At 41.2% G+C, this 11,546-nt stretch overlaps 1 protein-coding gene and 1 pseudogene across 3 annotated transcripts; one reads left to right on the top strand and one right to left on the bottom strand.

Annotated features, from left to right (window-relative positions):
• Positions 1–467: 467 nt before the first annotated feature.
• LOC121051296 lies at positions 468–3,503 on the top strand (annotated as a pseudogene).
• Positions 3,504–4,033: 530 nt separating this feature from the next.
• On the bottom strand, positions 4,034–8,165 carry LOC112190755. Of its 3 annotated transcripts, none has more exons than XM_024330236.2 (7): positions 7,997–8,165; positions 7,768–7,899; positions 4,981–6,703; positions 4,808–4,887; positions 4,584–4,711; positions 4,259–4,504; positions 4,034–4,175 (listed from the first exon to the last, which is right to left on the bottom strand). In XM_024330236.2, the coding sequence occupies exons 3-5, from the start codon at positions 6,683–6,685 to the stop codon at positions 4,595–4,597; spliced, it is 1,902 nt and encodes a 633-aa protein (XP_024186004.1). In that variant the 5' UTR covers positions 6,686–6,703; positions 7,768–7,899; positions 7,997–8,165; the 3' UTR covers positions 4,034–4,175; positions 4,259–4,504; positions 4,584–4,594. The 3 variants fall into 3 exon arrangements, with proteins under 3 accessions (XP_024186004.1, XP_040370755.1, XP_040370756.1); XM_040514822.1 differs by having other exon boundaries at positions 4,049–4,190; XM_040514821.1 differs by lacking the exon at positions 7,768–7,899.
• Between the last annotated feature and the right edge of the window lie 3,381 nt (positions 8,166–11,546).

The raw sequence follows: 11,546 nt of genomic DNA, 5'->3' as shown, positions 1-11,546 counted from the left end.
ATAAGGATTGTTTTGCATGGGAGTACCATGAAATGCCCGGGCTCGATAGACGCTTAGTAGAACATGTATTACCTCTTAGAGTTGATTGTAAACCTTACAAACAAGCCCCTTGGCGATGTTCCGCCGAGGTACAAATTGAAATGAAAGAGGAAATTGAACGATTACTACATGCTAAATTTATTAGACCTGCTAGATATGTGGAATGGGTTTCCAACGCTGTACCTGTAAGAAAGAAAAATGGCAAGATGAGAGTATGCGTTGACTTCAGAAACTTAAATTTAGCAACTCCAAAAGATGAGTATCCTATGCCAATGGCCGATCTCTTAATTGATTGAGCGGCCAAACATGAAATATTATCTTTTATGGATGGTCATGCCGGCTATAATCAAATATTTGTAGCCGAAGAGGATGTCCATAAAACCGCCTTCAGGTGCCCAGGCTTTGTTGGAACCTTTGAATGGATAGTGATGCCTTTCGGCTTAAAGAATGCCGGAGCAACTTACCAGAGGGCCATGAATGCCATTTTTCACGATTTAATTGGCAAAACCGTAGAGGTGTACATAGATGACGTGGTTGTTAAATCAAAAACCCGATCAGGACATCTAGCCGATCTTGAGCAAACATTCAAACGTATGCGAAAACATAAACTTAAAATGAACCCCAAAAAGTGTGTTTTCGGAGTATCAGCGGGGAATTTTCTTGGTTTTCTCATTCACCAACGAGGAATTGAGGTCGACAAGAATAAGGCTAAAGCCATTATCGATGCACCCGCTCCTTCAAACAAAAAACAGCTACAATCATTCCTTGGTCAAGTTAATTTTCTCAGACGATTCATCTCTAACTTGGCCGGTAAACTTCGGCCTTTCTCTTCTCTACTTAAGTTGAAAATTGGAGATGAATACAAGTGGGAGCCAGACCACCAACAAGCTTTTGACGAACTCAAGAAGTATTTAACACAACCCCCAGTGTTAGTACCTCCACATAAAGGAAAGCCGCTGAAGCTCTACATAGCGGCCACAACTGAATCAATTGGGAGCATGTTGGCTCAAGACAATGATCAAGGAAAAGAGCAAGCCATCCATTATTTGAGCAGAATCCTCACACCCGTTGAGATAAGATATTCGCCGATTGAAAAACTATGCCTCGTGCTCTACTTTTCGGCGATTAAATTACGACATTATATGTTACCATCAGTTGTTCATATAATTTCACAAACGGATTTAATTAAATATATGTTGACTCGGCCGATCATCAAAGGCCGAATTGGAAAATGGACAATGGCGCTTTCTGAATTTACTTTCAAATACGTGGCCCAGAAGTCAGTCAAAGGCCAGGCATTGGCTCAATTTCTTGCTGACCACCCTTCTGTTGAAATTGAAGATATGGAGAACGTTGAAATAGATACTGCACAAGTCGGCCAGATGTATCACGAGCCTTGGCTACTATATTTTGATGGCTCAAGCACCAGCGACTCCGCAGGGGCAGGAATAGTGATTGAATCTCCAACCGGCCAAAAGCATCAATATGCCTTCAAACTGGACTTTAACTGTACAAACAACCAGGCCGAATATGAAGCCTTAATAATTGGCCTGGAAGTATTAGAGGAACTTGGAGCAACAAGAGTTAAGGTGTTTGGGGACTCACTATTAGTCATCAATCAAATGCTCCAGGTTTTTAGATGTTCAAATCTCTCGTTGGCCACTTATTATGCCGCCGCACAACAACTGCTTAGTTGTTTTCATGATGTGGAATTTCACCATCTTCCGCGAGAACTCAATCGTGAAGCGAATGAAATGGCTCAAATTGCTTCCGGCGTCAACATTCCAGCAGGCCAAACTAACAAAATCATCAAAATTGAGAGAAAATCGTTGCCATCTTTGGCCGAGAGAGGTATGCCGGCCGATGTCTTTGAGTTAGACGTACCACTTGGTGATTGGAGGTTTTACATTATCCAACACCTTTTGATGAAAACTGATGGCGGTGGGAGCCGAAAAATTAGAATGTTGTCCAGCAAGTTCATAATTAAAAATGGTGAACTGCTAAGGAAAAGTCCTGATGATGACCTTCTTCTTCGTTGCCTCGGCTCCGAAGATGCCCAGCTAGTAATGGCCGAAGTTCATGAGGGTATTTGCGGAGCACACCAGGCTAGGATAAAAATGAGATGGCTAATTTGGAGACATGGTTACTACTGGCCAACTATTCTTAAAGATTGTATTGAGTATGCCCGAGGTTGTGCTCCATGCCAACTACACGGATCCATTCAGAGAGTTCCTGCTTTCCCCATGAATCCAATAGTGAAGCCATGGCCTTTTCGGGGCTGGGCAATGGATATAATTGGCCAAATCTCTCCCCCATCTTCCAAGCAGCACAGATGGATACTGGTAGCCACAGACTACTTTACAAAATGGGTTGAAGCCGTTCCATTCACCTCCATAAGTAGTGCCGAGGTGATCAAATTCATTGAGCAAAACATCATTCACCGCTTCGGTATTCCAGAAACTATAACAACTGACCGAGGATCGGTATTCATAGCTGAAGACGTCATCAAACGGATGGCTGAGTATAAGATTACAATGCAGCAATCGACACCCTATTATGCTCAGGCTAATGGACAAGCTGAGGCCACAAACAAGGTCCTCATCCAAATCGTGGAAAAGATGATTCAGGAAAATCCGCGTGATTGGCACAATCTTCTATCAGAAACTTTATGGGCTTATCGGACCTCCAAACGCTCGGCTACAGGGACAACTCCTTTTGCTCTGACTTATGGACATGATGCAATTCTACCAATGGAAATGATAGTCAGATCATTGAGAGTCGCAATGCAAAACAATCTCACAGCCGACGAATATAGTCAGGCAATGTTGCAAGAACTAGAGGATCTTGACCAGGCGCGGTTGGATGCATATGATCGGCTTCAAGCTCAAAAGAAGGCTGTCGCTCGTGCTTATAATAAAAAGACCAAATACAAGAGTTTTGGCGAAGGCGAGTTGGTTTGGAAAGCAGTGTTACCGATCGGCACAAAGGATCCCAGATTTGGAAAATGGTCACCAAATTGGGAGGGTCCGTTTATTATCGACAAAGTTCTTGGAAAATGAGCATATCATTTGAGAGATAAGGATGGTGAACGACACACAATGCCCATCAATGGCCAATACCTAAAGAAATATTATCCCACAATGTGGGAAGCGCGAGCTGCTGAATAATGGTGTAACCAAAAGATGGCCACTAGTTTATACTGTATATATGTTTAGGCCATCTTGATTCTGGCCGATGCAATTAAGCCGAAAAGATTATTTTTATCAGATTTCCAGTTTGTTTGCTTGGCCATTATACTTGTATTTACTACTACAAGATATTATCTATCCATGATCCAACGATATTTATGATAATCTACCGGCAAGCAAATAATTAATTAAGTTTTTCATCGGCCCATAACTTTCAAATGTTTACAAAAACCGGCCAATGGCCGACAAAAGAGCCACATTCATCAATCATCATTACTCGGCTAATAAAGCTTTAAGAGCTCCCAAGGTACAACTAGTATCTTGAAGGTCACTCTCAAGTTGCATACACCTAGGCTCAGAAGTTTTCAAATCGGCCTCTATCTTCTTCAGTTGTCCTTGGTTTTGGAAACACTGCTTACTCCTTTGAAGGAGCTTTTCCCCCACTTCTTGTCTCTCTTGTTTCAAGGACGCCAATTGTCTCTCCAACTCATTTATCTTGCCTTCAAGAGACTCCACAACCCGTTTTTGTTCCATACACCAACCAAACTCGGGAACCAAGGCTTTCTTCATTTGCTCACAAGCCAAGATTTGTTGTCTCCTTTTTTCTATTTCTTGGTATGAACCAGCTACACGGGATATTTGTTGGGTCAACACTTCTAGCTTCTCACCAATGAGAGCTACCTTGGGAGGGGCAAAGTATTTGGCTCCACGTAACAAATCCATGGCCACTTTCACTTTTGATAGTTGGCCTGTTTCCACAAATTCTTTTAATGGCTGCGCTAACGCTTCCTTTACCACCTTTGGAGCCCCATCAACTTCCTCCCTTGATGTCAAGTGTGCGGTTGGTAACTGCGAAATGGCCGAGCAGCATTCTGGTTGGATTAGAGCATCGGCCGAAAATGCCCTCATGAAAGCCTGAAGTTCGGCTTCAAACCCTTGATTACCTTCCTACAATGTCAGCCACTAAGAATCAGTTCTTTAGCATAATAGAAGGGAAGTAATCACAAACATGTTTGGTGGTGCAAACTTACTAGTTCATTAGCCAACACCAGGTGTTGCTCACTAAGCGACGAGGAGGGAATACTGGCTTGCGTTGAAGTTTGGGTGAGCACAAGTGTTTCTTCCATATTCATTGTCACAACTTCGCTTTCAGCCATTCTTTCAAGAGAAATTATCTCTCCCACAGGTTCATCACTACTTGGTTGGCCATCTTTATCAATGGTTAGTTCCACGGATTCCTCTATTTCACTAGGAATGGCATTTTGGACGTTGGCCTTCTGCAAATTCATCATATAAAGTATGTCATATTTATGCTCAAGTTAATAGCCAATTTTTCACTCTGGTGCTATGTCATACCTTGAATGTCTCTAGGCAACTTCGTTTGGCCAAGCACAATCGTTCTTCGCTCTCAGAAGATTGCTCATCTTGTGTTGCCGGTCGTTTCGCTGGAGGAGATTGAGACGTTGAAGACAAAGTGGCACCATCTGTTATTCAAAGGAGACAAAACAGAAATGCCATTAGCCATCGGCCATGATTCCTTACATAATGGCCGACTGCAATTCAAATTGATTTCGGCTTACCTTTGGCCGCCTCAGTGGCCGCACTATGGTTGGCCTTTCTCTTTGTGCTTTAGCACACTTCTTCAAAGATTCTTGGCCACCTACAATCAACAAACCCCAAGTTAGTGAACAAACTAACAACATGTGCATAAATGAAAGTACACTTGGGGGGGGGGGGGGGGGCAACAACTTACTTATAGTTGGGATTGCTCTAGCAACCTTGCTTGTTATTTTACCACGCCTTACAGCTTTCGGCTTCTCTTGTGCCCATGGATTTCCTGCAAAAGCTGATCGCCTAGCCGACACCAACCCATCTTTAAAGCGGCTACCTACTCGTTTTGCCCACCACTCTCTGAACTGGGAGGAACTCTTGCTAGTTGCTACTCTTGTCTTCATGGGAAAGCTCATGTTGTACACAAACGCCTTGTTATTCTGCTCAATGTCGTCCTTGTTGGAGAAAACGGCTCGCAATGAACTATATCGGTTTGACGATTCTGGCACCGGAGCCGGTATAGCTTGATAATATCCCAACTGACGACTGAAGTAGGATGGTGAATATAACTCCACTCCACACTTGAGTGTTTTACCAGACAAGGTACCCCAGAAGAGATCCCTCATACCTATTGCACTCTTCCAAGCTGAACACGCAGTCTCCCATCTCGTCTCACTTTCTGAGGCGTGTTGGCTGATATCCATTGCAAGGTAGGATGGATACTTCCTACTAAAACAAACGGCAAACTGTTCTGCAGAAAACTCTGGACACTTGAACAACACCTCAAAACACTCTTCTGCCGAATGAGTAAGTAAATCAAGAGGAGCCAATTGTTGTCCAAGAGTGGTGTCTATGGCCAATGCTAAACCCGGCTGTCTGAAAGTGGGAAAGTAAGTGTGCAGCCACAACTGAAAAATCCACAATGGCCCAGACCAATTTGGGTTTAGTCCTTCGGTCACACAATGGTGAAGACATCTGTATAAGTGGGCGAGCACAAATGGACCAAGAGCCAATGGCTGATCGCTCTCTTGTACTTCCTTACTTGCTAATGCTTCAGCCAACTTGTAGTACTCCACATTTACTTTTTTAGAAGTTGTGCACACTAAGTACTTACATATCCAAAAGGCAAGAAACGCAGCATGCTCTACATGAGTTACTTCCATTGTCTCCTGCTGGTTTTCCTCTCTCTCTTCTGGACTGCCAATACTATCAAGTGACTTATTTCCCAAGCCGCTGTTAAACACCTCAATCCATGTATTATAATTGGCAACGGCTGGTCTGCCCTTACTTCGATCTCTTAGCTCACCACTAAGATCAATGTCAAACTTTCCTTCTGCAAATACAATGTCCACCACTTGCCCATGTGGCGGCAGGCCTATAATGGCCGCTATATCAATCAAGGTCGGACTAAGTGCACCAAACTGAAGCTCCAGAGAGTTTGTTTGAGAACTCCAAAAACACATAGCGGCAGCCAGCAAGGAGCGGTCACAAGGAATAGTAATGGTGGACAGCTTGATGGCGTCATAGATCCCAAGTCGTTTCCATATTTCCCCAAATCGCTTCTCGACTCGTTCTACCCACGGAATCCAGTTGGCCGTTTCACCAGGCCATTTTCCTGGTTTTGTTCCCCATGCTCCCCATGCTTTTCCTTCACTGAAATAGCTAGAATCATCCACTTCATGTTGGCTCAAAATTTTTTCCACATCAGCCGGTATATCACTCTGGAAACTTGGGCCAAGTTGACGTACCCCACCTTCATTCGGGACTCGTTGTGTTATTCTATTCATGAAGGCCGAGGCATTCTTTTCAGTGGCTTGACTTAGTGCTTCCGCCAATGCAAATGAGCGTTTGGTGATACTTTTTTGTTTGCCTTCATAATTATCTTCTCTGGTCCCTTTTGAAGCCATTGCTTGGACAACCAAGTCCTGCATGATATAGAGCATAATTGATTAGCACACCATGTTTCTCACAGTACACCAAGTTTCTAGTTATTCGGTGCTATTCGCCGAAAACCACGAAACTTGAGGGGGGGCAAAAGCATATTACATGCATATGAGCCAAGACATTCTCGATATATAAAAAAAAAAAAAATATATATATATATATGGCCAATTGCACATGGGAAAGAAAATTTGTATGTGACTAATTGCATTAAAGCAAGTCTGGGTAAAGTTAGATAATGCTATTTGGCATTAATTATGCTTCATAGGTTCATAATAATTATGAAGTTGTGTCTAACTATATTATTTGACTATGGTCATTAAAAACAAAGTCAAAAGTCATCTTTGCAGCCAAAAAAAAAAAAAAAAACTGGGAACTTGGCAGCAATACAACATATATTAATTGCATGTGGGAGGGGCCTCATATAATTGCTGCAGATTTTTATAATACTAGAAATGGTGGCCGCAACTACTGCATGTGGGAGGAACCTCATGTAATTGCTGCACATTTTATAATTGCAATTGCAATTAATTGACATGCAATTTTCGGCAAATGAGCTGGGACAATTAAAATAAAGCTGGGACATTCAATGTTAATTGAATGTTTGGCCAATTACATCACATCAAGTCAGGGAGATCACCAATTGGCATTAAATTATCTTCCTCTAATGAAGATAATTATGCATTTACTCAATCATGCATTACGGGGCCTTTGAAAACCAACAAAGACAAAAGTGTTGCTTGGTCCATTTTATTAAATTACATCTGGGGAATATGCAGCACATTTAATGGCATAAGTGGGCTTCATATAATTGCAATATGTAGTTGGATTTTGGTAAGAACTACTGAGCTGACGAAATTACAAGCAGAGAACAAGCTTTTGAGAGGGGTTTAAAGACATCTGCCATCTAGTGCTTAATTGCAGTCAGTTTAATTCATGGCATATACTGTAGATTTCTGGGCAAATAAGAACACAAGTGCAGAATGCTATAATTGCACAACTAACTACCCCAAAATACGAAATTGCATTTCAAAAGCAAGAAATATACCTGCAATTCAAGATTACCCAGTCACTATATAACCCTGATAGATTTGGATTTGCTCAAAATCAGGAGATACCCAGCTATGAGTTCAGCTCTGAAATAACTGAAGAGATAACTACACAAAGCAAAATGCGAAATCTGCACAAGAAACATGCATCAGATTCTGCAAAAAAAAAAAAAAAAAAAAATTCGAAGTCTGGGTTTTTATGGTCAGGTTCAAAGTTCAAAATCGTACCTCTTGCGTGATGATAGTCCACTTTGCATCCTACTCACTCCATACCCAGTTCATGTGGTGAAGGGTCTGATGGATTTAAAGATGAGATCTGGGAGTTAGAAGACCACCTGTAACAAAGCCTTGCGTTTCTATCAAAAGGAAGAGAAAGACTGTGTGGTCGGGAGAAGCTGGGAAGGTGAAAGATAAGATGATTAATAAAAAAAAAAAAAAAAAAAAAAGAAGGACGGGTCAGCATATAATAAATTATGCACATGCATCAAACAAAAAAAAAGAGAGAGAGAAACTTATTTTAGCCCATGTCGCAATTAATTGCATGGCAACAACAGTTTGGAGTTGAAAGAATCAACTGACAACTCTTCATTCCAAAAAAAAAAAAAAAAAAAAAAAAAAAAAACGGAATGGGACCACTTTTCTTTTAGATTGGCTACATCTCTCTCTTTGTTGGCTGACTATTTTTTCTTTTCAATGGCCAACTTGCAACTTTCCTTTATGTTGGCTGCCAATTTTTTTTCAATGGCCAACTTGCAGCTCTCTTTTGTGTTGGCTGCCAATTTCTTTGTTGGCCAACTTGCAACTTTCCTTTATGTTGGCTGCCAATTTCTTTGATGGCCAACTCAAAATTTGTTTTTGTTGGCTAGCTTTCTTTTTGTTGGCCAACTTAAAATTTGAACTCTTGAGTTGGCTGCCACTGTCAATTTGGGTTGGTTGCCATTCTTACTTGTGTTGGCTGACTTGAATTTCCTCATGCATTTGGCCAACTTAAAATTTGAAGTCCTTTGTTGACCTACTCCCCCTCACTTGAATTTAATGGCCAACTTAAGGTTTTCCATGTGTTGGCCAATATGAGCTGCAAATTGGATTCCTTGCGATATTTTTTGTTTGTTGGTTGATACTTAGCATTTTCACTTGTTGGCTTCCGTAAGCCACTCTCACTTGTTGGCCAACTCTAGTTCTATCAATCGGCTAAACTCGAGTAAATTAATTGTTGGCATTCGTTAGCCGATTTGACTACTCGCTCTTCTGTTGGCCGATTTAAAAATTAATAGCCATTGGCTTCCATGTATCTATTAAATTATTGGCCACCAAAAGTTATATTCCCGTGTTGTCCTACTTAACTTGGTTTGGCTTACTAGCGAGCAACTCCCTTCCCTACTCAAATATCATTTTCTCAAGTTGTCTGGTTACTTACTTACTAGAGCAAAGGTATAGATGCCAACTTATCAACTTGGATTTCGGCCATTAAATTTGGTTCGCCAATTTAGTCAATTTTCCGAAATTTCATTCAACGAAGGAAGTATGTTCTAGCCATCAGGGAGGTCATGTGGAGCATTAATACATGAATTTTCGAAGTCGATTAGGGGCCCAAGTTGACTCAAATTTCTCAACCACTCGGCGACATTCGCCGATGCTTAAGAAACTTGGGGGGGCAATGTTTGTACCCACATTCGCATGGCCACCCGGACGTAGCTAATGTGCATAGTTATTGAATGATTTCTAGTTACAGTTTGCCACTCAACAAATAATTGGGCCGATTGCCAGAAATGTTGGCTGATGAATAATTGGACAATTCATCTGATCTAAGACGAGTCACATAAAAATAGGCCGATAGAGGGTTTCAAAAGTTTGGCCTTTGGTTATCGGCCGGCCCGTAGTCATTGGTTTATTGTCTAAAAGCCCATTGGCCAATACTCTAATTGGTTTCCAATCCGAACTCAACTTAGAAGGATAATGGCCGATTGTCAGAGAGGCCAATAAGCGATAAAGATGAAATTTGATCAAGTAGTATTTCAGTCGACTTGAAATTCATGTCAGCCGATAAGGAGAATTCAATCCAAGATAGCCTACTTCAAGATTAATTGCAGCCGTTGATGACGTCCATCAAAGCCAATCCGGATAGAGTCCAGCATCAAGTCAGCCGACGATAAGTATTGAAGCCGAATCAAGATAGAGTCACTGAGGCAAGAAGAGGCCGAATTCCACTCAACTTCAAAGAGTCAAGAGATCAGTTCAAGTCATAAAGCAGCCGATATAAATAGAAGCATCGACAGAAGACAAAGACACACAACTCCAGGAACTCAAGCCATCAAGCTTTTCTTATTTCGTCTTACCTTTCGCTTAGGTAGAATTTCCGTATGTTTCCTTAGTTTATTTGCTCTGCTAGTTACAATCTCAGTTACTTTGCCTTTCTTGTAGCCTAGTATCGATTTTGAATTGTTCTCTTTGTTTTCTTTCAAACAATAGTTAATAATTTGCAGCCATTCTAGTTTTCAGTTTCGTTGTTATTATCTTTTATTTGCTTCTTATTGTCTTTATGCTTTACTTGTTTGATCGTGCTATTTACTGTTCGTTGTCGCATAGTAGCTATTAATCTTATATTTACTCATACTCTCACAACCGCACCTAATTCACCCGACCTTCAGCCACCAAGTCCTTAATCTAGAGGCATCGAACCGCAGCCGAGAATAAGTTCCTTCCTCGGCTAACAATTGCTTGATAAGTCAGATTTACATCCACTACACCTACAGTTGCACACTTGGCCTTCTGGCCGTGTGCTGGCACGCTCCGCATCTATTCATCGAGAAGGACATTTGTTCCTTGATCCCTCGGCTGTATAGGCCGAGGTGATTTTCAGAGGCAACAACGGTAGAATTATGATCATATTATGAATTGAAGGCTAATAGATCTATCTAGTATGATTATATCGAGTTCAGGACGCTCTATCAAACTTGATGGATAAATTAGGACTAGAAGACACTTATTAAAGATAATTAAAACCCCTAACGAGACATTTGATATATTAGAGGCCAAAAACAATTCGATATAGTTATGTTGTAAACTTATCGATCAACACCGGCCTACTACGAGATATATGTAACGTACATGTCATGCATATCACTGGTTAATATAAATGACCTTTACAGTGCAATAATGTCAAGGCCATTGCCGGGCTTCCATGATGCTTCTCCATACTACAGTCTCAACAAATAAGATTTCCTTGTAAGTGATAGCCATAGTACCAGTGAAGAGCTCGGGTTTGAGAAAAGGAACAACGAAACGGAGATGAAGATAGTTTGAGAGAAAATAATACACTAGCTAGTATATTGTTTCTTAATGCTTCGTTACAGAAAATGAGAGAGAGACTTGCTATTTATACACGACGCGTAACCATACTACCCACACCTAACTAATTAGCCTAATAAACTAATTAGTAACAGATTAACTAATTAGCTTATGGAAACAAACGCAATGGCTGGAGACAGCTGGCAAGAAACACGTGTCCAAATATCTCCTGAAACTTCCAGAGTTTTGGTAATTATGTAACTCCCCTCCTCAAGCTCAGCTAGGGTAACTAGTGTGAGATTGACACAATGTGTCCAAAAGATAGGTGAAGGCAATCCTTTTGTCAAAATATCAGCAGTCTGCTCTGTGGTGGAAACATATTCCAAATGAAGATCGTTGTGCTGCACACGTTCACGAACAAAATGGAAATCATTATCTAAATGCTTAATTTTGGAATGAAAGACTGAATTAGGTGCTAAGGCCAAAGCAG

The sequence above is a fragment of the Rosa chinensis genome, chromosome 2 (assembly GCF_002994745.2).
Source record: "Rosa chinensis cultivar Old Blush chromosome 2, RchiOBHm-V2, whole genome shotgun sequence".
NCBI classification, from domain to species: domain Eukaryota; kingdom Viridiplantae; phylum Streptophyta; class Magnoliopsida; order Rosales; family Rosaceae; genus Rosa; species Rosa chinensis.
This window is presented reverse-complemented; position numbering and strand designations above follow the sequence as displayed.